This window comes from Pithys albifrons, chromosome 1, assembly GCF_047495875.1.
Source record: "Pithys albifrons albifrons isolate INPA30051 chromosome 1, PitAlb_v1, whole genome shotgun sequence".
NCBI lineage: Eukaryota > Metazoa > Chordata > Aves > Passeriformes > Thamnophilidae > Pithys > Pithys albifrons.
In genome coordinates, this window is record NC_092458.1 from 88648831 (window position 1) to 88675426 (window position 26596).

At 41.7% G+C, this 26596-nt stretch overlaps 1 protein-coding gene across 1 annotated transcript; it reads left to right on the top strand.

The window, feature by feature from the left end:
* The first annotated feature begins 91 nt into the window (after positions 1-91).
* On the top strand, positions 92-25038 carry GDAP2 (ganglioside induced differentiation associated protein 2). The gene is made up of 14 exons (XM_071559577.1): positions 92-209; positions 1523-1769; positions 3302-3441; positions 7202-7355; positions 8919-9007; positions 10797-10873; positions 11938-12097; positions 13771-13921; positions 14781-14857; positions 16819-16895; positions 17473-17612; positions 18217-18271; positions 23194-23337; positions 24260-25038. The coding sequence occupies exons 2-14, from the start codon at positions 1594-1596 to the stop codon at positions 24305-24307; spliced, it is 1488 nt and encodes a 495-aa protein (XP_071415678.1). The 5' UTR covers positions 92-209; positions 1523-1593; the 3' UTR covers positions 24308-25038.
* The last annotated feature ends 1558 nt before the right edge of the window (positions 25039-26596 follow it).

A 26596-nucleotide genomic window follows, 5' to 3' on the forward strand; every position in this document is an offset into this window, starting at 1 on the left:
CCGGCGGGCAGCGCGGCGGGGCGGGCCCGGCCCGGCTCGGCTGACAGTGCGGTGGGGCGGGCCTGGCGGGCAGTGCGGCGACCAAGCCCCGCCCGCAAGGGAAGCGGAAGCGCGGCGGCCGCAGCGCTGTCCTGGGTGATGTCGCCACACCGGCGCCGGCCGGGACCCTGTGGCCGGGAGGGGCTGGCGGCGGCTCTGCGGCTCTGCCCGTGAGTGGCCGCGCGGTGCCGCCGGGGGACAGCACCGGGGCAGCGAGCGGATGGGGCCAGGCCGGTGTCCCGGGTGCGGGAGGCAGCGGAGGCAGCGCCGTCCGCCCGGGCAGGGGCCCGCTGGCAGCTCGGTGCCCGCTGCAGCGCCTCACCCCGCCGGGGCCGCGGCAGGGCCCGGGCATGAGCGGGGGGAGGTATCCCGGAGGAGCCGCATCCTCCTGCCGCACCCAGCCCCTGTGCCGGGCTGTTCGTCGGGAGGGAGTGCCGCCTGGATGAGCTTGTGCTGGGAGCCACTGTAACCCCTCTTCCCTTCTTGCCCCTCGCCTTCCTTGCTCCTCGCCTTTCTCTCCCAGCTCCTTGTGGCAAAAATTTTATTTGGATGCTCTTATAGCTGTCCTTGTCCTATTGTCAGCCTTTATTTACCCCTCAGTGTGAGCTTGGATGTCTGGTTGCTTTGTTTTGTTGTTGTCTCCTGGTTAATGAACGTGCTTTATAATTCACGTTTCGCAATTACCCCTTGTGGGTGCAATCTTTTTAAAATTATTATCCATTACGAACCTCTGAAAAGGGTTAAGTAGTAGGTGTGTCTGCAGAAGACCAGTGTCATCTCAGGCTTTAAAAAAACCCCAGTCTGATGGCAGAGTTCAGTCTTCAAATTCACTGGGCCAGCGTTCAAATTTACAGCTTTACTCTTGCAAAACGTATTTGGGCGAAGGGGTTTTGTGCCAGAGTGCACAGTAAGGACTGTGTGACAGTACCCCTGGTTTGCAGTGGTTCAGAATTCACTGAACTGCCAGAGCTGGATGATTTGGGGGGAGGGAGGATGTTTTCATTTGTAAGTTTGGGGGGGTTGAGACATTGTTATTTGGGAAGTTGTGTATTTTTATTTTTTTTCCAAGAATGGTTCTGGGCTATACCAGTATCTCTGAAGGAATAGGTGATACATACTCTGCCACAAATTTGCTTTTTATATAGCTGGAGCAATAACGCTATTCAGAAGGACTGAGGTCCATTCTAAACTTGCAAATTTGTTGTCACTATTTCCAAAACGCAAGATTACAAGCCAGTTAGACCAATTCACTAGAGAAGGTGTTTTCACCTTGCACTGTTGGAAAAGGTTTGTCTCACTGCGAGTATTTGCATTGTCTTATTGCATACGGGTGACAAAGCAGAAATAGGGTGCTTGAGTGGGAAATCTTTTTTTGTTTCCTAGTGGCTGTAATTGTGTTGCAGTCTTGTGAAAGGTCTGGCTCCACAGGGGCAGTACTTTTAGTGAGCAGCTGCTGACTTGGTTTGATTTTCTTTCTTTAAAGCACCTGGAAGACTCCAGTGAGAATTGGAGTGTGACAAGTTAGCAGAGGAAGGGAGTTGTTGTTTCCATCCCATGGATCCCTTGGGTGCTCCTTCCCAGTTTGTGGATATTGACACTCTGCCAGGCTGGACTGATGCCTACGAGGACAAGCAGCTGGACTCTCACCAAAATCCTGTTGGAAAGGCTCAAGTTGATGTTAGATCACCTTTTCCATACAGGAAAGACATCAATGAAAAAATAATCTTATGGTAAGTTCCGTGTGGCCCTGGTGTGTCTGTCATCACTTCTCCATTTACTACAGCATCTGATTGCCTCATATAATGATCACTGCTGTGGAATAAAGGCTTAAAATTTTCTCTTCTTTCAAACATTACTGATCTGGAAAGAAAATAATCTTTTTGTTCTCTGTAAATTTACAAGTCTGAGATTTTGCTCCACCACAGGTTATAAATTGCTTGCTCATAGGCAGTCTTTGATGCAGCAGTCTGGAGCTGTACTTCCTACTGTGATACTGTCTGCTTAATACCAAAACCTATTTGGGCACTTTGATATGATGCTTTAAATTTTTTTAAATATACTTGCTGTCTACTAGCTATTTTTCTGTATTTGTTGTCATTATTCCGCTTTCACTTTTTTGTCTTAAATCAGTTTTTCTTTCTTTCATATGGTTCATGTGGCTTGCTTTAGGCTCTTCGTGCCTTTCCCCCAACATTCTGTGCTTTGTCTCCATGATTTCCTACCAAAATCTGTTGATAAAGTACAGTGAGCTGAGGTGAACTTACTCCATCAGTTTTTATTTAGTGTAACTCAGATACTTAAGCCTGCTCTCTAGATGAGTAACTCTTTATTAATCAATGTGAAGAGTGGATTTCTCAGGGACACAGATTCAGGGAACCTCTTTCTGGTTAATACATGCAGGAAATGGAACTGTACATGGATTTCCTGAACTCGATTAAGTAAAGGAAGAGAGGAGTAAAAGGTTAAACATCTCTTGTGACTTGGGCTTGGGTGTAATAAATATGTGCAATTTCAACACCTATTTGAATCTCCTCCTGTGCATGGGAATCTTTATTTCCCTTCCTATGCTCTTTGATCCCAAAATCCCTAATGGCTGCTGCTGTGACAAAAAGCAGGTCAGTTCTGCTACTCCTCTATCTCTTATGCATCTCTGCTTTGTTTATCTTCTGCATGTCTGATCCTTAAACAGCAGAATGAACATGATTGAATTGTGGGTTCACAAGTTGGGAACAAAAGCAAAGAAAACTTGTCCAGCTGCAGCATCACTCTAGATCCACAGTGGTCTGAGGAAGAGCAGCAGCAGAAAGGTGCCCTGAACAGTGTGTAAGCAAACCAAAAGAAGTACAATGGAAAAATTTTTGATGTTTTGAAAGTAATGTAACTCAAGTATTGTCCTCTTATCCCAAGGGAAAATAGGTGGGGTTTTGGAACGTGTTATGCTCCATCAGTTTAACAAGCTGCTTTGCATGTTTGCTGTCTGAGCTGCTCTATGTACAGCTAGAACAGTGCCTCTTCTACATACATCCCTAAGTTCCTGGTGAGGCTGGGCATTTCTAAGGTGCTGACAGCATGCACTCTGTCTTCATCAGGCAGAGGCAAAAGATGATTGGGCATGGTGAGCACGTGAGGGTGTGCTATGCTGAGCAGGCACTGGGGTCCTGTTGATGCTTTTCCTGTAACTTGGCATTTCCTTGCTTGTCAGCACTTGTTTGAGTATATCCTGCTCAATCATGCATTTAGCCTGAAAAAACTGTTTCCTCAGGAAAGGAGATGTGGCGTTACTGAACTGCACAGCAATTGTAAATACCAGTAATGAGACTCTCACCGATAAGAATCCAGTATCTGAAAGTATATTCATGCATGCTGGGCCTGACCTGAAGGATGAACTGCAGAAGCTCAAAGGTGAGTGGCCAGAGACATTTGTATCTTATTGAAATCTACTGTCCTTGCACAGTACAGAGCATTAGGATTGGGTAATAAACTAAAAAAGTACAGCTTCTCCCTCCTCCCCAACAGCTGGTGTTAATGTGAAAAAAATGGAGGAAACACATGCCAATTAGTCTCTTTTTGCTGTTCACATTACAGATAATTAAAAATCTGTTGTAGATATTTGAGTTGATGAGCACTTACTTTCTGATACAGTAATTCCCATTGTTATCTGAAGCCACTCTGAGCAGTTACCTTGTCAGAGCTTTTGCTAAAGGGACCAGTCTTGTACATCTTCAGATTTTGCTTTTATCCTGCTCAGTGTGTACACTGTGGAAGATGAGAACTGAAGTTCACTGCTGCAGAAATTAAGTGGATTCTATTTTACACTTTGTGTATCTACTCTTTCAGGATATTAATTTATACACAATCTTTCAGAAGACTAGGACAAAAATAGATTAATTGATAAAACACTGCATGCCTAAATAGAGTCTTTGTGATTTCATAAATTGAGTAGTTCAATTGTCCACTGCAAGACCAGCCCTAATGCAAGGCTATTCTGGAAATGGATGAGGAGGTTTGCCAAGATTCTTTGTTAACAGAGTTTACAGCTGATAATGAGATTTAAAAGTACGCAGCTTTTTTTTTCATCTAACAGGCACTGGGAGTTAAGAGTTTCCTTGTTTTGTGTATGAGAAGCAAAGAGTTTATAGTTATCCAAGGACATACAGAAGTCTAATAAGGTTCACTGATAAAAATTCACATTTCTAGTTCGTGGTATGGAGCTGAATTTTGAGACCCAGCCAGTCCCTGTGCAGTACTGCTCACTCTGCTGGGTAACAGCTGAGTCTCCAGATGTAGTAATAAAATGGATAGAAGAGCCATAATATTCCTAAGATAAACTCTTTGCAGCTTAAACTATAATTGAAGAGACATCCTCTGTTCTTATAAAATCAGGCTTTTGTGAGTAACCTGGAAGTAAATCAGGAGGAAGAGTAGCCATTTCATAGCAGAGTGAAAATTCAGTGTGTTCTCTATGTGGAAATGACTGTTAAAATACAGCAAGTGCTGCAGAGTAGTTACAACCCTGCTACATATGCCAGAACTCTGCTGAAATAAAATTGGATTTTCTGTGTTCACTGTGATGTGGGAAGAGGACAACGTTTCAAGGAGTCCTTAAAATTTGAGATCTGTCACCTCTGTAGGAAGTTGTTTGACTTAGCTTCTTAAATCGCCTTTTACCATGCTGAATTATGTATAGCTTTGCCTCCTCCACCCCAGTGAAAATACTGATGTCTTCTCACTGTAATGCACTCAGTGTTCTGTTTACATCTCCCTGTACTTATTCTGTGACACCCTACTGACGTATGTTGGGAGAAGAGAGTGGGTTACAGCTTTGGCTTTTCAGCACCTGCAGTGTATTTGTCACAGTAGAAGTGGATGGAGAGCTTAGTTAAAAAATGAGTTTATCATTTTTCTGTCCCCTCTGCTTCTTTTTATGCCCTCTTTCCAATTTAGCCTTGAATTTTTTTTCATAAGAGAATGTGCTAAAAAAGTAAAAATGTACAGTCTGTGCTCTAGAGCTGTAAAATGGGTGTATTTTCAGTTAGGTCTCTTCTGCTTGATATATATTCGCACTTCATAGACTCCAAGAAAAACCATCATCTTAAAGCATGTGACCTGCTGACCCTTCAAGGCCTATGCTTTCTTTAAGACTCTGCTAACTTAAGTGTTCCTGGGAGCAGTGTTAGTTTTGGTTAATGAAGAAATATTACAGCCAAGGGTAGGCTTGCAGAAGAAGTACTATTGATATATGTTTGGCTATCAACACATACTTGTAGTCTAATAAAGACCTTCTGTAACAGCAATGCACAGTAGTCTTACAACTCCAGTGACACACTTTTTCTGCCACACACGTTTTGTAGAGGATTCACAGTTTCCATTTTAAACTTGGAGTAAAGCTATTCTAATGCCTGAAACCTCATCAGATAAAATATAAGGTCTTGACTCTGTTCCCAGTTTTGCCACAGACTTTGACTTGTGCATCTCACCTCCCCCTGTATCTTAAAATAGGAATAGTACTGTTCTTTTTAGTTTTGTGCGTTTTGTAGAGATCTCCAGCCATAAGGCATTGGAAAGTATGAAATGTGATCTAAGCAAAGTTAGAGATTACTGATGCTACATCTGGTTGTCTAAATTTATTAGTTTCCCTACTGAATTCACAACTATACCCTCAGTCAAACTTGCTTCATTCCTTTTTTTCCACAGTACAGTTTTTGCTGCAGGCCTTTGCTTGAGTGGACCATGGAGGAAGAATAGTAACTTAATATCTGATACATTGTTTCAGTTTGGGGTTCTACTTTTTGCGTATTATGATTATTTGATTGCTGTCTTGAGCTGTCTTAGAGGATGTGCACAAATTCAGAAGAGTATGCTTAATTGCAGTATGCTGTTGTATTCCTTCTGATTAACCCAGAAGAAGGAAGGTGGAGGTCTGTAGAAGCTAATGATGTGATTTATTGGATCAAAAAGTTTTTACAAGATGATGGCTTAAAGGCAAAATATTGTTGCCATTAAAAAGACATGCTCAAAGTTTTAAAGAACGAAGATTAGTGACCTGGAATGCCTCTTCTCCTAAAATATGCTTTCATCCATGTTGATAGCCTGCCTGAGCACCACGAGGAAAGAGTGGAATTGGAGAGGGGAATATTCCTGTTCAGTGGGCAGCTTATGCCAAACTACTGCAATGCTGCTGCCAGAAGGGTGGTTGCAGCTGCTTGTTCATGTCTCATTCCTTGTTGTAGGCACTAGCAACCTACAAGATGATCAGGTTGAAAGCTAATCCAGTGAAAATACTAGTTTTCAGCCAGATCAGAAAGCTGAAGTGCAGCTGTACAAGAAGAATGAAGAAGGTTTGAAAATACTTGCCTTTGACAGAGTCAAAGAGTGAAACTAGACATACTTCAGCTGTCCAGAGCTAGAGCGGACTAGATTTAGGTGAGGAGGGGAAGGTCTAGCAGACTTTTCTTCCAGGTGTGGAGGGAAGAACAGGCTTCAAACACAGTGTCTGTTCTTGGAGTATATAACTGGAGGATGCTGTGAACAGAACAATTAAGTGTATCTCTTGAACTTCCTTGCCTTGGGACTAGACATATAAAATCTCCATGAGAATCATACTTCTGCCTTGTGGACAGGAAAAAACTTGCAAAACAAAGCAATCTACCTCATTCTGGGAGCATAAATGGAACAAGTGTTTGAGCTATTCATTTTTAATAGCTTTGCCAACAACTGGTTTGTTTGAGACTTGCAGTCATTTTATTCAAAAAGCAGTCTCCCCAGACCAAGTTGTTAAATTCAGAAGGACTTTTTACTGCTGGCTGTATAGTATGTTTCTGCATCAGTTCTCTGCACATTATTAAATCATTTCTTCCTTGGCTCTGTATGTAGCATAGTAAGCACTGCAATTAAGACAGCTTTTCTAGCAGTTTGTGTTTTGTCTTTATATGCATAGTTTTATAATGGAAAGGAATGAGCAAAATTCTCACCTTCTCAGCCTGACTAGGTGATGCAAAGCAGCTGGTATAAGATCGGGTGCTATCCTTAATATTTGATGTCTAACATACTGACTTCTCTATATGAAGTGGAGTTGTCTGACTTCAGAGACTCAAGGTCTTGAATACTTCTGGCTTTCTTACCATGACATGGGCGTTTATCCTTGTGTTTTATTTTTTCTCAGGTTGCAGGACTGGCGAGGCAAAGCTCACCAAAGGGTTTAATTTGGCTGCCCGTTTCATCATTCACACAGTGGGACCCAAGTACAAGAGCCGCTATCGCACAGCGGCCGAGAGTTCTCTGTACAGCTGTTACCGCAACGTCCTGCAGCTCGCAAAGTAAGCGCTCCACAACTTGCACAAGGCTTTGCCATCTGTACTGCATCTGCTCGGGAAATCTGAGTCTGCACAAAGGCCAAGCACCTGCAAATATCCTCTCATGTAAACTGGGTTTGGTGAAGTACATGGAAACATTAGTGGCTTCATGGTGTGCTTTGTGCCTTTTGTTATCTGTGCTGTGGTGTAGATTAAATGTGCAGAGAGATCTGAGCTGGTTCAAATCCTGAAAAGGTGTAGCTAGAGCTGTGCAGGATTCAATTATTTGAAGGAGAAACATTAATAATTACACTGGGTTCTGTGCTGCAAAAAGCTTCAAATGAGCTTGCTCAAGCAACAACTTTGTGTGATCTGCAGCCAAGTGGACATACCCACAGGCAAATCTGACTGCTGAATCAGTTCATAAATCTGACCTCTCTGCCTTCATACAACAACAAACCCCTAGAATTCTGAGTCAAGGTGTAAGGTTACTTCTAAATCTACAGTTGCTGCAGCTGGGCTTGTAGTTGTTTTCTCTTTCATCTCTGGTATATTCTACTTCCTCTTAACTAACAGGTTTGGGTTTTTTTCTGGTTTTCTGTGTTCTTTCCTGTATTCTATTCTTCTCCTGTGATGACTGTTGTAATGGTAGCAGGCACAAAATGTACCTGAACAATAGCAGTGTCAGAAAATATACTTAACAATTTCATAGGAATGGGAAGATCACTTCTTTCAGGGCTGGATGTGCGTTACAGTGCAATAGTAACTGTTTCATAATCAAGATTACAGCTAACGTTTCTAGAAAGCATGTGCTGGTTTTGTTCTGCGTTTGAAGTAATAAGCAAAGTCAGGCCTGGACTGAAACATGTTAAAAACAATTTTAAAATTCTGATACTTCTGCACACTGAATGGCTTTCAGTCAATCTCTTTGCTAGAGTAACTTTTGGTATTTGTGAAATTGTCTACCAACTCTGAGCTTGCTCAAACTTGTCTGGTGACTGTTGGCAGCAGCTCTGCTTTACTCTTCTGTAAATGTGGCTGAATGCTGGAAGCATTCTACTGACTCTGAAGTATGTGTCACTCCATTCTGATGGTTGTCTAATCATAGACACACACAGATTGAATAAGCCACCTGGATCTGTGTCCAGGCCTCTAACAAAACAAGTAATAGGTCAGATGAAGGAACAGGGGAGTTCTTGCAATACAGAGCACCCTCTCTTCCCTTCCTTCTTCTCACTGTCAATCCTATACAGGAAGGAAAATGTTTTGGAAAGGATTGCTGGGAGCTTGAGGGAAGAACTTCATTTAGGATATGAGAAATTGCAGGAACAATGTAGCTGAGGTAGAAGGAGAAATTTGAGAGCAAGCACCAGAGGAAACAGTGTGGAATAATTAATGGTTCTTTCCTTCTCTGCTTAGTGGTGGTATATATACATCTTGCCAGGGAAGAATCCATCTGCAAAAACCTGAAAGAGAGTTACTGCTGCGTAGAGTCAGGGAAATAATTATTGGTGTTACCTCTGTGCTGACAGACATTTGTTTGCACCTGGCCACTTATTGATTTGTTTTTCTTTCTCTGGATTTCAGGGAACAGGCAATGTGCTCTGTAGGATTTTGTGTCATTAACTCTGTGAAAAGATGCTACCCCTTGGAGGATGCAACCCACATAGCACTGCGTAAGTGTGTTGGAAAGAAGCATGAACTGGGTGGCAGTATCCAGCAGGTCACTTACCTCTGACAGATTGCTGTTGATATGGGGAAAACTTTTTTCAGGGGTCTGTATGCCATTAGAGGCTGTAAAAAGGCCTACCATTGTTGATCAGGAAATGGAAGATAAAAACAAGTGATCCTTTCTCTATTGAGAGGTCATCAGTAAGGATGCATGGGAATCTGTGCTGGAACTTGCAGTCTTCAATATATTAATAATAACCTGGAAAAGATGCTGAACAGTGAGGTGAGGGAGTTTGCTGGTAACAGAAAATTGTTCAGAGCAGCAAAGCTGAGGCCTCACTGTTGAATAGCTGTAGATGGATCTCAAGCAACAGTGAATTTCTGCTGTTTGAGTGTCATCATATCCAAATGTAAAGTGATATTCTTTCCTCACTGACCTACTCCTACATGATTCTGCCTTCACATGAAAAATGATGGGCTAATCTTAGGGAGCAAAACATTGAGATTATAAATAGTTCCATGAAAACAGCGGCTCACAGGAGTTCAAAACAGCAAGCTGAATAAGACACAACAAAACAAACAAGGGGAAATGATTCCTATGCTTATGCTATTTGGTTAATGGAACTTCTTGCTAAAAAGCATTGCTGAAAGTTTCCATATTTTCTTGTGTTCAAGAGGAAACTGTATTAAATTTAAAAATGAAGACTACTGAAAAGAAATCAGAAAATCTCCTAGGTTGAAAATAAAAAATAAGTGCTCAGACAATACTGTTTTAGTCACCTAGTTCTTACTTTTCCTTTGTCTCTTTTCATTTCTATTGGTCTGCTTCTGTCTACTTTCTACCACCCAGTACCTGGAGTTTCCTGCAGGGTGGTACTGCACAATAGAATAGTTGTTGCAGATGGAAGGAGTGGGTTTTCCTCTTGCTGTGTAAGCTGACTGGAGAAATCTTCCTTACCTTCTGTTTAGCATTGTTGCTGGTGCTGGAGAAACAGATTAGTCCGTTGTTTTCTCTGCTGGCTGCCTGTTGAGTGAGACATCTGAAAAGATCTGTTCACATGCATTCAAAACTGTTTGCTGTGGAACTGCATTCTTTGTGTAAAGTAATCTTGCAGGTCAACCAATTATACATGAATTTCAGTACGGGAGGTATTTGAAAATAGCTTTTTTCCTTCTGCTGTTTCTTGAAATTCCACTAGGATATTCTCTGTAGTGTAACTTCCTTCATTGCTGTCTTCTGTTGTCTCTGTAGGGCTACATGTTACTTGATAAAATACTGCTGTATCAACCAATTTGGACACTTTCTCTCATGATTTACAAATACAATTTTTGTATGCCTCTTCTGCATAGCTGACCGTTGAGACTTTGTGCTGCTGACCTTCTCTCAAACCAGCTTCTGCTGTAGCTTGCTTATATTGCTTTCCTGATAACTTAGGGCATGGTGACTTGTTCTAGGAATGTCTGGGTTTAGCAATTTGCACAACACTCTCTAAAGGAAGGATTTATCTTGAGTTTTCAAGGCCATAGAGTCACATTTCACACTAAGCTAAAATCAAAGAGAGACTTTTTCTCTCTGTGTCTCTAAAGTGAGTGAGTGGAGATGGGGCTTCCAATATGGCCAGCAACTCATTAGGTGTGTTAAACTACCACTTAATCTGTATTTGTCTGCATTCTGTGGAACAATTTTATATGAGCAGAGATGGCTCTCTCTTCTGCACTCTGAGTTCTTCACTTGTAATTGTGTGTGTAGATTTCTTCTCCTGTTTTGCTAATTACATTTAATCTTTCTTGCAGGCACAGTTAGAAGGTTTCTGGAGATCCACGGAGAGACTCTGGAGAAGGTGGTGTTTGCTGTTTCTGAGCTTGAAGAGGTATCTTCTTGGCATTCATTCCACCAAAATTCATGGGCATGTTTGATCTTTTCTGCAGCAATATTATCTCCTGCATTGGAAAGCTAGATTTGGATTTCCCCTTCAGATCACATACACTTTTGATCTTACAGCATCCTTCTGTCTCCTACTAGCACAGCCTCTTTTCTGATACTGTTTATGCTCTTAGCGGTCACTATGGACATGTTCAGAACCTTTCTGCCTCTGCCTGCCACATACCTGAGCCATGGAAGGAAGCAGTACTAGAGGTTATAGCATGCAGCTGTGCTGGGTGCTCTCTGCTAGCCAGAAAGGAAAGTCCTTACAGAATTTCCTCCTTACCCAAAGATGGGCTTTAAGAGGGCAAGTTCAGCGTGCTTACAAACATCTTAAACGCTACTTGTTGGAATAGCAAGCTTGATATTTAATGATCTGTGTTCTGAGAGATGTTGGCAGTTTGACTATTGACCTCTCTTGTACGCTGAACTTGCTAATGGCAGTTCCTGGGCGGAACATCCACACTGTGTTCAGGTTCTGTGGCAGTTGGATGAGGAAAATAACTAACTTGTTGAGCATTATAAAACTGCTATTCAGTTGGAGAGAACACATGAAGTATTATAAAGTTCTGTAGAGTTTTTTTTGCTATTTTCCTCCATGTAGGGAGGTTTTGTCTTGATTGGTTGCTGCTTTGTCTTTTTCCCCAGTCAGATCATGGTGATCTCTGTAGTGGTGTATTTTAATATAAGCAGCCTTTGCTGAAATCTGTTATCCATGCATATCCATTCATTTACAAAGCTAAAGTTTATACAATCTGCTTGAGTTCGTTCAGGCTAAACCTGAGACCTCTCAAGGTCATTTGCCAGTGTGGCAAACCCCCCCCCCCCCCCAAAATTTAACCTTTTATCAAGGCTACTTGCCTTTATTTCCAGGTAACAGCCCAGAGTAAGCCATTGAGTGAAGTGGTATTTTGCCTCCAAACTGCCAAGGGGTTCCCTGCCACTATGCCACTGTTTAACTGAAGAACAAGGATGCGTGGTAGACCCTTCATGCATTTTTCTTACTTGTAGGCCACTTACCAGAAGTTGCTGCCTCTGTATTTTCCACGATCGTTGGAGGAAGAGCTACAATCCTTGCCTTACCTCCCTGCAGATATTGGCAATGCAGAAGGGGAACCTGTAGTACCAGAGCGGCAGATCAGGATTACTGAAAAACCGGGTGTTCCAGATGGTGAGTTCTTAAGTGAACTTTGGAATAAGTACCTCTGTGTGAAAATCGATGGTAAAAACAGAAGAAGCAGCAGAGAGATGTTTTCCTACCTCAGTTCACCTAAGGCAGGTTATGATTGCTCCAGTTGTGAAGCTGCCTCGTTGGCTTTGTGTGTTCCACAGCAGTAACTTCTGCCTTCTGCCATGTTGCGTAGAGTGGTGTGGTTACAGGATGCAGTACAGCTGCAGTTCTTTTTCTTTCTTGTGGGGACAGTTGAGGTAGTTCATTCTGTTTGTAAATTTTCTTCCAAAGTGATTAGAACCTCTGAAATTTTTTGCAGAATCTTGTGCAGCCCCTAGATGAAAAAGGCATTATAGTTAATGGCCTGTCTTGTATAGTAGCAAAGTGTTGATAATATGTTGGAGAATGTTGTTTCAAATTGTATCATTCTGTTGATGCGTGTGCACCAAACTGGTAAATGAATAGCAGAAACTCCCTAAAAGATAAAAGAACTGGATCAACCCAAAGATCAGTGTTTGGCAATGGCTACTAAAGTTCACTCATAGTCTGTAAAGAGGTTGCCTTGATGTCAGGATTGAGGTGAGATAAGTATAGCAAAACAATTTATTGTATAAATGGACATAGCAGGCATATTCTGCTTTATTTATTAAGCACTGATGTGAAAGTTTCACATTTCTTCAGGCAAAGCCTTAAACCATCAAAAGTAGGTAACTTGGAATGAATTTCAAAGATTTTCTGCTTTTGCATAGCCAGTTGGGTTAAGGCTGAATATACAGTGAGGATACAGACAATTTTCCTGTTTACAGCTTGATACCTGATGTACCTATTCCTGCTCATCAGACATCAGTCTCTTTTTTTTCCCTGTCCACCCTGATGGTGAGAGTGGTGTTTGCAGCTGGTCAGTGTGAGGTATTCAGCAACTAGCTAATACTTTGTGAAATTATTATGTTTGCATATGTAGGAGTGAATTTCTATAGTGGGATCATGCACTCTTCTCCTACTATATAGCATGTCACTCTGAAACTGGGAAACTCAGTTCCCGTCGAGACTGCCCAGAGAAGCAGTGCTGGAAGCCTTAGCAATATTCCTTGATGACATCAAATTCAGAATTCAGTGGAGCATTCTGGTATTGTCACCAGCAAGTGAGCCTGTGCTCTTATGTTCATCACATAGTCATGTTGTAAACAATACTATAAAAACATCTAACCTCATATTACTGCCAGCTCTACAGCATTTGATCAAGTGTCAATGATATGAAAAGAAGTCCTTTCTACAGTACAGCTTCTAAATTGAATAAAACTGCAGCATCTGTGCCTCTGTATGCTTATTTTTCCCTCTGGGACAACTAGGACAACTGCAAAGCCCAAGTCACTCTCCCCAAACCTTGTTTTTTGGGAAAGTTAACCATTATCCCTTGGTTAAAAGCTGATTACTAGGACTTCCCAGTTAGTTTCCAAACCAGCATTTTAAGGGAGTCTAGTTACCAGTCACATGCTCTAATCTGTCAGTGGAACTGGTGAGGCATCAAAGCCATATCATGGTCAGTTGTGGTTTTTGAGTTAGTCTGTAGCATGATGATATGTTGGCTCACTGAGATATGCAGCAATTCATCAGCAGCATTGCTGTCCTGTGCACAGCTCGAATGTTTTACACTGCCTTTGTTTCTACTGCAGATGCTTCAGATGAAGAGGGTCTGGAGGCAGATTTGTCTTTCATTGGTTCCCATGCCTTTGCCCGCATGGAAGGAGACGTTGATAAGCAGAGACGCCTCATCCTTCAGGGACAGTTGTCAGAGGCAGCACTGCAGAAACAGCATCAGAGGAAGTGAGAATTTGCTTGTCCATGTGAATATTTTGTGTTAGTTAGCTGTTCAGAGGACCAACCCTTATTATGATTTTGTTTTCTGTAAAGGCTAATCTTGCAAGTAAACATGGGTAAAGCTTGGTGTCACCCTGGATTGATGTGGTAGCCTCTTTGGCCTGAAGGGAGAAGGGAAGGGGCAGTAGGAGGAAAAGGGAATCTCATGATGAACCCAGTAGGAGCATACCCAGTGCATGCAGCCAGCTGTCTATCCATTTGCCACAAGATGTCACTGTTTTGTCACCACACTTTGTAGTGGGATCACCTTTTCCCAATACTGCCCAGTTGCTCCTGAGGCTCTGGCCTAATAGCAAAACACTTGTCTTTTATTCATCAAATGGTAGAATGATGAGGCTTTTTCCACCTCCCTGCCATGGTAACCGTAATGTGCATGATCACTTCTCTAGAAGCTAATTCCATGATGGAGACCTCTTGAGGCATGGTGTTTGGTAGTTGTGTTTGACTTCTAGACTTTTTAAAGAAATTGTCTTTTTTTTCTGTCTTTTAAACACTGACATTTTTAAATGGGGAAAGCTCTGAGATATTTTCAGCCCAAATGCAATGTCATTGTAGTTACTAGTTGTTACATATTCTTTGTCCTGCTGAAAATCACTAGGTATGTAACTAAGGCACTCAATTTTATTTTTTTTAAGACTTCTTTCTTTAATAACTTTATAGTTGCTCCATAGGTCAGAAGACCACATTAGAAAGCAGGCTCAGTCAGAAAAAGCTTGTTTTGTTGCTCCTGTCCCATTTATCTTTTCAGTATTCTAATGCTAGTCCAGGGGGGATTAGATCTGACCAGATGTTTTTAACTTTCTAGTTATAATCGCTGGCTGTGTCAGGCAAGAGCTGAAGACCTCTCTGACATTGCTTCTCTTAAAGCCTTGTACCAGACAGGTAAGCTCAGGGCACTGATGACTGATGTGTATTGTCTTAAAGTAAAAATACAAATTACAGTATTTCTTTGGACCTGCATATACGGTCAGTCATGCTGTTAAGATAGAAGCCTGGCCAAGAACTGGGCAACACCTCTGCAGTAAAGCAGGAGTTCTCTCTTGATTTTTGTGAAGGACTGTGTGGTAAACTCCCAAACTGCTCTGCTTAAATACTGTGAGGATACATGCATATCCTGAATTACTGTAGCTTTCGATGTAAATCAGTGCTTTTAGATTAAGCCAGTGCATAAGGTGCTCTGTGTGAGATAGTTATTATTTTGGTCTGAATTACCTCTACCCTTTTATTACAAAGAAATAAATGTTGCTTTCTGATGGTTAGTTGTGCTGGTTTGAAGGTGAACCAGCAGGGGAAATGAACTCACCACGAGAGAGATTATAAGTCAGAGCTAAAATTTAATAATAATATTATTATAACAACACTGACACACAAGGGAAATTGCTTTCAACTCACAATACCCCAGCAGTATAACCCAGTGTCCTGGGGCACAAACCCAAGGGGGTTTGTTTGCCCTTGTGCTGAGACCCCTGTGGCTCCCCCAAGTCCAGAGCAAAAGGAAAAGAAAAACCTGTTGGTGCAGGCGAGGGCTGTGGTCTGGGCGAGAGCGGGGATCTCCTCCTGTTGAGGTCCTGCTACTGCTCTGGATCCGACGAGAAGTACCCGAGGTCTTCTTACCCACCACTTATGTACCCTCAGGGAGCACCCAGTCCGTCCCCCTGGGCGGGGACTCACACAATGGGTGATTGACTCTGGGAGCCAGGGGGTGTTGAGCTGTTGATGGCCCATTAGCAGCTCCGCCCCCTCAGGCTGGGTGTGAAGGTGATAGTGGCTCCCTGGGCAGCTGCTGCTAATGGCCCATTGTCCTTGGGGAATGAATAGAGGGGGTAGAATACACAGCTTTGATCACCCCCACACAGGGTTAGCTGGTCCCTCCTGCTGAACTAGGACATTAGTGTAGAGGATAGGCAGTTACTAAACCAACTTTTAATACACCTCTCCTGAACAAAATGGCTCGCTTTGTTTCCCTCAGGTCAGTTGTGTGTTGGTCTCCTCTGTATGTCTCTCCTAGTACTGATAGCCCAGTAGCAGAACGTTGAGTTCAGTAGATGGGGAGATTAGGGAGAGATTCAACAACCCAGTGGAGGATTCAGTGGAAGCAAACAGCTGCAAGGTCTTTGCAGCCTGGGAAGCAGAGGTGGGGAACCTGAACTCTTCAGTTCACTTTTGCTCTTTAGTTCGCACCATATTTGGACATAAAATTTGCTGTAGTCCCAATGGCTTATTGCTTTGCACAATGATGGGAATAAACAGACAGATAGGTGACAAATGCATAGCTGTGTTTCTGTGAAGAAAGCCTGTTCAGCACTTTGGCTGATATCTTTGGGTTCCTGAAAATCCAGATGCTTACCTTGATCTTTGTGCAAATACCAAGGCTGTGTGATACCTTTTGCCCAGTAGCTGCAAATTTAAGTTCCTTTGTTTGCCTTAAACAAGGCTCTGTAGGCTGCAGGAGGACCATAAGTGCTCTGGGAATCTGTGCATTGGATTTCAGAGCTTGGTTTCTTGGAAGAATTTTGCTTCACTGGTAGAACTGCAAGTGAAGAGCTTTTATTTTTAAATAAAAAACATGTTGTTACTTGATATTTAGGTAAATATGGAGTACACTGGCAACATAAAATTGCAGTCCTTAAAAGGTAACTTTTCAGATGTGATGCCTTCTTTTTTTGGATCAGAATAGGTACTGGTATAGTGAGAGCAGTAACACTAAGCATATTTCCTCTGTTGGAAACCAGATATATTCCAAAATTCTGAGCTGTGGCTGGTTCTGCCTGTTTTGAAAGGGACCAACTCCAAAACCTGGCATGACTGAGAGAAGTTGGGACATATTTTTCTTTCTTTTGTAGGTGTAGATAACTGTGGCCGCACAGTGATGGTGGTGGTTGGAAGGAATATTCCAGTAACATTAATAGACATGGAAAAGGTAAGACTTTGTCAAACTAGAGCTGGGTAGGTTGCCTGTGAAATGTTCAGGATGTAAGAGACTAATTATAAAAATAGTTCAGTGTTAATACTAGAAACATCATCTGTAGAAAACTTAAAAGATATGAAATAGAAACTCATTCTATAGGCAGATAAAAATGTGTATTCCCTTACAAAGCTATGTGTGCTTTGGGGTGACATTTTTCAATGAGATACTCCTCTGTTATTAGAAAAAAACAGGGCTAATGGAACTACTTTTTCTTCTCAAGAAAAAAGACTTGCTCTGCTTCTGTAACTGCCAAGACCTGAAGAGTGAAATACAATGAGTCACATTAGCTTTTCATGGAAACAGCAAGAATTTATCTCCATCTGTGAGGTCAGATAGGCAAAAAAGACATCCAAGTTATTACAGTCAAGTTGAAGACTTGGAATGTTGGCCCTGCTTTTGTAGCTGAAACATAGTGCCATCCAGCCTCATGATTCCTGGTTTTTAGATTAATTAAAGGAAGCATATTAAGATGTAATGCAACTGTGAAAGGATTCTGTGCAAGTGCAAATTCCATTTCTTTCTGTCTCAGGCTCTTCTGTATTTCATCCATGTCATGGATCATATTGCAGTGAAGGAGTATGTCCTGGTGTACTTCCATACGCTCACAAATTATTACAATCAACTAGACTCTAATTTCTTGAAGAAACTCTATGATGTTGTTGATGCCAAGTAAGTGTCAATAGGAAGAGAACACGTTCCAGTCTTCCACTGTGCTATGCAAATATTTGTCATTCCCTGTATGTGGTTTCCTATTTATTTGTGAGAGAGTTTAGCTGGGACAAAGACCTAAATAACTAATAAAGGCAAGAAGAAGGAAGCTGTTTTCTTCCCTTCTCAAAACCATCTGTTAGACAAGAAGTTCTGTCCTCTGCAGTCTCCCTTTTGGAGCCCTTAGAGAGTTGCATTGGTTGTATGGTCTGTCACTCTCCAGAGCTGGAGCATTTGGAGCCTGGCTTTGTTAAAGTGTGTTGCTAGTTGCGAGGGAGGTGGCTTGGGTAACACTGGCAGTCATAATTCATCCTTAATTTAGTTTCACTGTCCACTTGAAAGACTGCAGACTGTGATGTCTTTGACTGAAAAATAACCAGTCTGCTTTTTTTTCCTTTTCTTTTACCTTTACATTTACTTTTTGGTATCTGTCCTTACATTAGATCTAACTTTTTTAAATTACACCACAGACACTTAAGCAAAATTATCTGGTTTGACAGGTGTGTTGTGTAGATGAGTTCAATGAGAAGTCACTTTTAAATAATTTTTTCTCTCTCTAATCCAGGTACAAGAGGAATTTGAAGGCACTGTATTTTGTCCACCCAACATTTCGTTCAAAGGTGAGATAAATAGTACAACAGAAAAGCACTTTTTGAGTGGTTTTGGAGTAGTGATTAAGGCTGTAGTACAAAGAACATGGAGGTGTATGGAAGACATCCAAAATGAGGCAGTATCTTCTCAATCCTCAGTCAGAACTTGAAATTCATTCCCATCTTTGATCTATCTGTAGTCTTCCAACCTTTGTGATAAGCTGAACCCCAGTGGAGTGTAAACTGTCTGTGCCCTGTTTTATCTGTGCTCTTTACAGAGAGGAGTGGAAGCTTTGGGTCCTGTTTCTTTCAAAGAGGAACACTTTGTCCTTTTTGCTGCTATCTGGTTGGCAGGGTGATGAACCACAACCAAAAACTCGAAATTTTTTTGTGAAGTTCCTTTCCTGGATGTTTCACCTTTTCCTTCACCACAAGGAGTATCACATGTATCCTGAATATTGCTTAAGAGCTGCCCTGGTAAGGGCAGAGGGGGCAGCGTGTCAGGCAGCAGTGAGATTAGTCTGGATTAGTGAGTGTAGAGTAGCAAAGCAGGATGGCAAGAATGCCTTTGATGGAGTGCAGAAAAATCCTGTTAAGCCTTCAGGAGATGAAAAACTGAACTCGTCATGCAGTAAGGTGTTACCCTTGGCTGTGATCTGTGTGGAGCAACAGAAGATGGAGCTGGCTGCCGTCTATGCTTCATACCCACTACTCATATTGCAGCAGTGTTAGTACTTTAGATGAACTGTCAGCAGCAGCCCTTCCTAAAATTTTTGTTTGTCCTGTTAAAACAGTTAGAAATGTGATCCTCCCTGTTCACTTCAGATTAACATCTGTGCTTATTCTGCTTTTTGCTGACATTGATCAAATTTGAGAAAATTATAGGCCTGGAAAAAAATGTCTGTTTGCACATGTTCGGCAAGAATTTCTTTGACTGCTTAATTTCTAGAGAGTCCTTTCTTTGCCTGTGCACAGCTGGGACACCTTGAGACTTCTTGGAGCTTCCTTGTTTCTATGTAGATGAGGCTGAGGCTTCCAAACAGCATACCTTCTAATTTTGGTTAGCATATTAATTAGTCCCACGGAGTACATATCTGAGGTCTCATATGCTGGAATTAGACCTTCCAGCTCGGATGTTCCTGAAAATGTGGGAGCCGGCACAGAACATTAGTAAGATCACAGAGCTCAGTGGAAAAGCTGAAACTAGGAAGTACTAATATTTTAGATTCTCAAGAGCACTTCATCCCCCTCCTCTCTTCCCATATGTTTCTAGTTGGTTGAGAAACATTTTTTCAGTGTTTATTGCAATCTTGTCTGTCCCTTGGGAAACTGCAGTGGGACTTGATAGATCTGTGGGGGAAACAGATGGTGGTGGGAAGCAGAGAGGGTGAGAGACACAGGGTTCTCTAACTTGCTGGAAATAGTATTGGTTTGTATCTTATTCTGGCAGCACGACTGGAGGCAAAAGGGAATGTGTATCCATGTCTTTCTCCTAATCTTTAAGTGGAAGGCAAGTAGGAGTGCTGCTGACTGTTGCATGGACTATCAGCTCATGTAACATGATGGGGAATATGCAGGAGAAGGTGTCTGCTAAGAGGGAATGATTTTTCTCTCACTTTCCTTTTTGGCAATTTCAGGGCTCTTGCCCCATGGAAGATTGCTAGCTCAAAAGCTCCAAATTTCTTCAAAAATGTTTGACACGTTCATCTTGTTATTTGGAGCACTGACTTCCTTCCTGAGAAGTACTGGAAGATACCCGTGCCTCAAGTGCAGAAGGAAGGCTGGTGTATGCATGTGACTTCCCAGACACAGCACCCTCATACATGGATCGCTTTCTTAAATCTCTGATGTAAATTTCTGGTATAAATGTGCATTTTACAGCAGTAATGAATCCTGTCACAGTGGATGGCTGCCATCTCTTAGAGTTGCTTCTGCTCATTTATGGGCTAAAAGGGATCCAAGAGGATTTTCATCCTGGCTTTTGGAAACTCAGATGCCACTAGAAAATCAGCATAGTTCTCCTTGTGCTTCGTGGTGCCAACAGTGATTGTTTGGTTTCTAAATATGAAACTGTTCTAAATTACATATTTTTCTGAGGATAATTGCCTGTCTAGAATACATGGAGTTTTGTTTGCAGGGGGAAGAGTTCAGCAGTTATCCTAAAACACAGAGTGACTGAAGCAGGGTATGTCATTGTGCAGGTTATTTTTGTACTCCCATCCTGCCTTTATTTATGCTTTGATGTGAGTATTCGTGGGAAGAACTGGATTCTCTTGTGCTACTGAAATGGTTCTCTTCTTGTGATGAAATAGGCATCAGCAGTTTGTGGGCTGGCAGCAGCAATTGCTGTGTGAACACTTCCCTGCCAGGCCGTAGATCAAGATACCAATGAAATGACCCTGAGATTGGCTCAGCTAGTTAAAACTTGGTTGTAATAATGCCAAGGTCATGGGTTCAATCCCCTGTGTGGGTCATTGACTTAAAAGTTGGACTCGATGATCCTTGTGGGTCCCTTCCGACTCAGAATAGTCTGTGAAATGCCAGCATAAGTTCCTTCATACTCCTGTATGTAAATGTGTTTCTTCTTGTTGTTGCTGTAGCTGCTGGTATATAAATAGAGGGCTTTGGGGGGCATTTTTGTGTGAATCCTCTTGGCTCCCCTCTTCTGAGAACTCTCCAAGCTTTTTAGAACCTGTGTTCTGAGCTGAAGCATGAGTTGCTGGATCTGAAACAGTCTTCCCCAGTGAAATTCTGTTTTTAGAAACTGGCTGTGAATCAAGAATGTTTCAAAACTGAAACATGCCTGAATACTCAAATTAGATATTCAAAATCATCATGATCTTTGTATTTGTCTTGAACAGTTTTTGTCTTGCTTTTTCTGTAACAGTCCTAAAAGCAGTTTCCGGAGATCAGATGCCAATGTAAAGGTTGTTGCAAATCACTTACATCTTTTTCTATGCAAGATCCTTCCAATTGTAATAAAATTTCCCAGATCTTAGTAAGTTTGTCTTTGAGATATGACCAAGTTAAGGCATTAGTGACACACTTAATCTGTGTTGTGCTGGTTTTCTGTGGGAGACATGTGATACTTTTAACTGTGGTTTTAGAGCTTGGCAGAATTACCTTGATAGCCTTTTATTTAGACTGAGAATATCAGGACATGAAAAATGAAGGAAAACTTCAGCAGATGTCTGGAATTTTAACTTTGGCTGCTCTGGTGTAACTTATTCTACTTTTAGTGCATTAACAGGGATTTGGTATAATTTAAATTATCATGTCCAGTTACCAGTAAGGAAATAGCTGCTTTTGTATTACTATTTCTACAACCTGTGATTATGAAGAATGGAGATAGTGGAAAAATTCTTTAGAAACATTTCTCCCTCCCTTCTTTCTGTGTTATTGAGTAAGATGTGTCAAACTGCAATAGATTTTATACTGAGGGAGCAGGGATGGGGAAAGTCACTTTCCCCAACAGGAATTTTTGTGATGGCTGCAAAAATAGTCCCTATTAGGCCTTTATGCATTAAACATCCACAGGAATTATGTTTAATGATTGTCATTCATAACACACCTTAAAATACATGCTACTTTGGTACAAGATTGAGAAGACATTGTTCATTCATTAAACTCATCTAAAGTGTCACTCATAAGAGGTCTTGTTAGAAAAACGTAGTGAATAGTGGATGCCAGTAATAATCCGCCTCCCTGCTTTCTGCTAATACAAATACCTAGTTCAGCCCTTAAAATAAAGAACTGATCTCAATGTTCTGTCCTGTTCTTTACCTCCTTTTCACTTTTTCGTTGTCCTCATTAAAGTACGCTGCTCTGAGAGAGGCAGCATAGTGATTCCAGGACAGTTTTTAGGGATCAACTTTTTCTTTAAATGTTGTGTTCAGGCAGATAACTTTTATTGACCCAATGTTTAGTTAATTTGAAACTCTTGGTTTCCCTCAAGGCTTTTGTTGTGGTGTTGTTTCTTTTCTGTTACTGCAGTCAAAGTAAAGCCGTCAAATAGAATGGTCAGGGTTGTAAGGGAGGTCCCTTGGTCCAGCACCTCTGCTCAAGATGGGCCAGCAAGAGCTGGGTGCCCAGGACCATATGATTGGTCCCTAATTTGTGGCATTATGGAGCATTTGTGACCTATAGAGCAGTCTTTTTCTTTTCCTTCATTCTGCTAGGAAAAGACAAGGTAAAAGACAAACAAGAAGTAATACAGTGCTTTATTTTGGAGAAGGTATGTGGAAACAGTAAAGCCTGTGCAGTCAGTGTAGACAGGAATATATAATAACTTGTAGAAGTATCAATGGTCTTCACAAAACAAAAACAAATCAAAAAATTCCTTATCCTATTTATATCCCAAAGAGACAGAGATGTGAATACCTAAAGTAAAATCTTGTAGAATCAGTTGATAGGCTTATTCTGGTAGAGTTAAATTGATAAGGCTTTGGTAAGAAGGGTCACTCAGCTCACTCAGCCAACCCAAAACAGAAGAAGATTTCAGTAGAACCTTTGAACAGCTGAAAGTCCCCCATTCTCTCTCTCTAATTGCTCTTTCTGCGAAAACTTGAATATAAAGGGTTGAAAATGCTTCTGACAGAGTCAAATAGGTCATTTTCTGGGCTGGCTAAATTGGAAGGGACAACTTGCCACTATTCTGCTGTTTTTTGGAAGTCAAATAGCAGAATACCTCTCATTCTTGAACAGTAGAAAGGGACCTTAAACTTGCAACTGGGCAGGAATGTATGTAGAGTCAGAAAACAGTAGCTTGAAAGCCCTCAAGACAGTGCTTACTACCAGTCAGTGGTGCATGCTTCCTGACCTTGTTGAGTTCTTGTGATGATATTAGTGTTGCAAGTTTAACTCAAACCTGTTTAACTATGGAGTATTATCTTGAACTTGAAGGTTTTGAAACAGCACCATGTTAATTTGTTTTTGTTGGGATTTATTTTCAGGTTTCAGCATGGTTTTTCACAACCTTTACAGTCTCAGGGCTAAAGGACAAAATCCACTATGTGGAAAGCCTTCAGCAGTTATTCACAGCCATACCCCCAGAACAGATTGATCTCCCTCCTTTTGTCCTCGAGTATGATGCCAGGGTAAGTGATTGCATGTGGCCAGCATGAGTCTGTGCTCCTGAGCTCTTGTGCTCTCCCATTCTGCTCTGCACGAGCTTTAAAGGGACTGATTTCCACGTTGTAAGAATGGGGAGAAGAAAGAGGGAAGGTTCCTGGAAGTCTAATTGTTCTTCTGTGAGTAATGATTCTTTTAGTTTTTCATTTACATCAGCCCAAGGAGAAGGCTTGGCTGAGAAGCAGGACACAGAACAGTCCCATTAGAACAGTCTCCTATGTGCATAAGAGGCAGAGTTTCTGTCCTCCGCCAAGAACTGTAATACAACACACTAAGAGCCTGTGGACAAGATAAAATTCATGTTACATACCTGCCATATACCTTACACTGACTGGAAAAAAGAAATAGTATCTGTACTTCATCATCCCTGTCCCACATATGAACAACTATGCAGGAAAAGGGGGAAAAAATCAGCTGGAAAAAAATGGATCCATAGAAGGGTGCCCTGCCTTTGTGTCAGACCCTCCACCTCTTCCCTTCTCTACCCCAGATCTCTGACCAAATGGTGGAATGAATATGGCTTGCATTGACAAAATCATTCCAAAGAGGACGTGAAGTAACGACAAAGTAATAGCCAGAGCTGTGTGTGCATTGGCAGCTGTGTCTTGACTTACTGGCTGTGCCAGCATTCATGGCTCCCTTGCATCACAGCTTTGGGTTAATGGCAAAAGTCTAACTTGCACTTTTGCTTCAAACAGAGGCAAAACCAAGGCCTATTTTTTGCCGGTTTGTCAGCAAGTCCTCTCCTGGCTCAATTGTGGCAGTCCCTGTGCTCACAAAAAATGAAGCCATGAGTACCTAATTATTTCTACCTCTGTGTCACCATTATTGCACCAAAATGTGTTGGAGAAGACTTTTGTTCAGCTGCTTATTCTGTTCTCATTGCAGGAAAATGGGCCTTACTATTCTTCTTATCCTCCATCCCCTGACTTGTGATCTGCAGTCCTGTGATGCTGCCAGTTTCCCGTGGATCCAGTGACCTGATGCCTGCCAAAACCTGTGCATTTGCCCATGTACAGAATTCAGAGAGAGGGTTTTCCTTCCCAGCTCTGGTATTTTTTTACTGATGAGATATTTTCAAGCACTCAAGCAATCAGAGAACTTTATGCCACTGTGAACTGTACAACTATTTCAAATATATTTATCCAATGGAAAAGCCGATTTAAAGATCACTAGAGGCATTTGTTTGTTTGTTTGTTTTTGTTGTTGTTGTTTTTTGAAACTGTTACATTATTTTTCTGAACAGACTTTCTCTTTTCTGGAAAACCCATCAAAAGCATTTGATCATGTTTTTAACTATTACTATTTTCCAGCTCTGTTTGTAATACCCATTTCTGACTGGTCTGTACAAATATTGTGTAGTACCAGCCTGACACATCACTCATCATATGGTCTGTGTTTCACATCTGATTACTTTCTCTTTCTGTTGGTACTGATTACTTTAGTCTTGACCCAGCAAAACTATCTGGAATTGGGAATGCCATGTCTGCAGGCTGAACAAAGCACTACAGCCAAGTCAAGATTACTCCAATACTTAATACCGTAGGTGAACTCAGAGCCTTGAAAAAGTCCCTGTCAGTTTTCATTGGATGATGTGAGATGTCAGGATGCCACTACCCTCACAGTAAGAATAAAACTGAAAAGCATTTGTGGTTTCTTTTCTCTAACTATAGTTGTTTATGTTCTCCTTTGACAAGGCCAGGTGTGTTTGTATGGTAAGTGAATGCCATCTGCCTAAAGTGTGTATGGAGAGGGGGGGGAAATGCCCCAGGCTGTGGTGGCAGAGATAGTTTGTTAGAGATATCAGTGTCCCTTTTATTTCCTGTTACACTGACACTCGCTGATTTTTGACAGACGAGATACGTGCATAGCCACAGGTTACTTGACCTGGAGGTGAAAAGTGTTTTAGCCCATGGAAAGCTAAAAGAGGAGGGAGAAGGCTCCCTTGTAAACATGATCAGGATGGCTGTCCCAGTACAGAAGGATGAAATCCCTGATAGGAAGAATGTCACAACACTACTGAATATGGAAATGATGGTATGATTTTCATGATTTGATTCTAGCTGCTTTCCTGCCCTGACTTGTATCTTCTATTCTCTACCAGAATTCAACTTCCTTTGTTCTGCTACTTCCACAATAACCTACAATATTTAAGCATAAACAAAAGTCATTGTGAGATATTTTAGAAGGTAGTTATTTATGCCCATTGAGTTGGTTGGAAATGATACACCTCTCCAATTAAAGATACTGTAAATTGTTGGCATAAACAGGGGAAAAATCCTCTCTTGGTCATCTAATTGCCTGTCATGATTTCTATTTGCAGTCAGAGTTTGGGCTTTTGTGAGTGAGGAGTGCAGTGAAGGATGGGCAACACTGAGTTTTCTTTCTTCCCTTCCTTGGCCTCCTGGCTTAATGCTGTTTATACTCCACTTATCCTCAGCATATTGGTATGTTACTTACAGGTTAAGCTAATCACTCAGCTGGGGTTTAACAGTCATGCATATACAACATATAAAAAGCAAGTGGGTTTACTTTTTAAGTGTCCCTCAGGATCCTTATGTGATTCCATTATCAGATCCAAGGTGCTTCTAAATGCTGGAAACTCTAGCACAGTGGAAAACCACGCTTGGTGTTAATACTTGGGAGTGTTGCACCTTATGGCCCATTCATATGTGATTGATTCAGCACTTTTCTGGTGGGTTTTGAGAAGGAAATAGCAGCAGTTTGTACAGAGCAGCTCCCACGTGTCCCTCTGGCCTCTTTTCACCTAGCTGTTTACAGCTGCCCTTGTCTAGTGACTTTTATAGCCAGCACTGAATTTTCCATGCTTCTCTAATGATTTGTATGGCTTTCCACCCCCGTTAGCCATCTGGTGCTTTTCACACCCATGGCATTTTCAGTGGGGCTGCTACAGAATAGCCAGTGTGCACTTCATAGGCAGGTTAAAGGTGATTCAGAGCTTATTGTGGAAACCAAACCCTCAGCTTGACAGTTTTTACATGGTTTCTGTCCCTTTAGCTCACAGGTGGCTCACAGTCATAAAACCTAAACAGTTCTTGTTGGGACTCAGTCTGCACGTTTTTCAGACCCTCATCCAGTCATTTTAAGAAATTACTTGGCTCGGTGAAGTGTGAATGTGCCTCCAGAACATTTGCAAAGCGTAAAGGAGATCTTGGCACTGTGCATCTTACTGTGTATATTTTTCCTGTGAAAAACTGTGCTTTA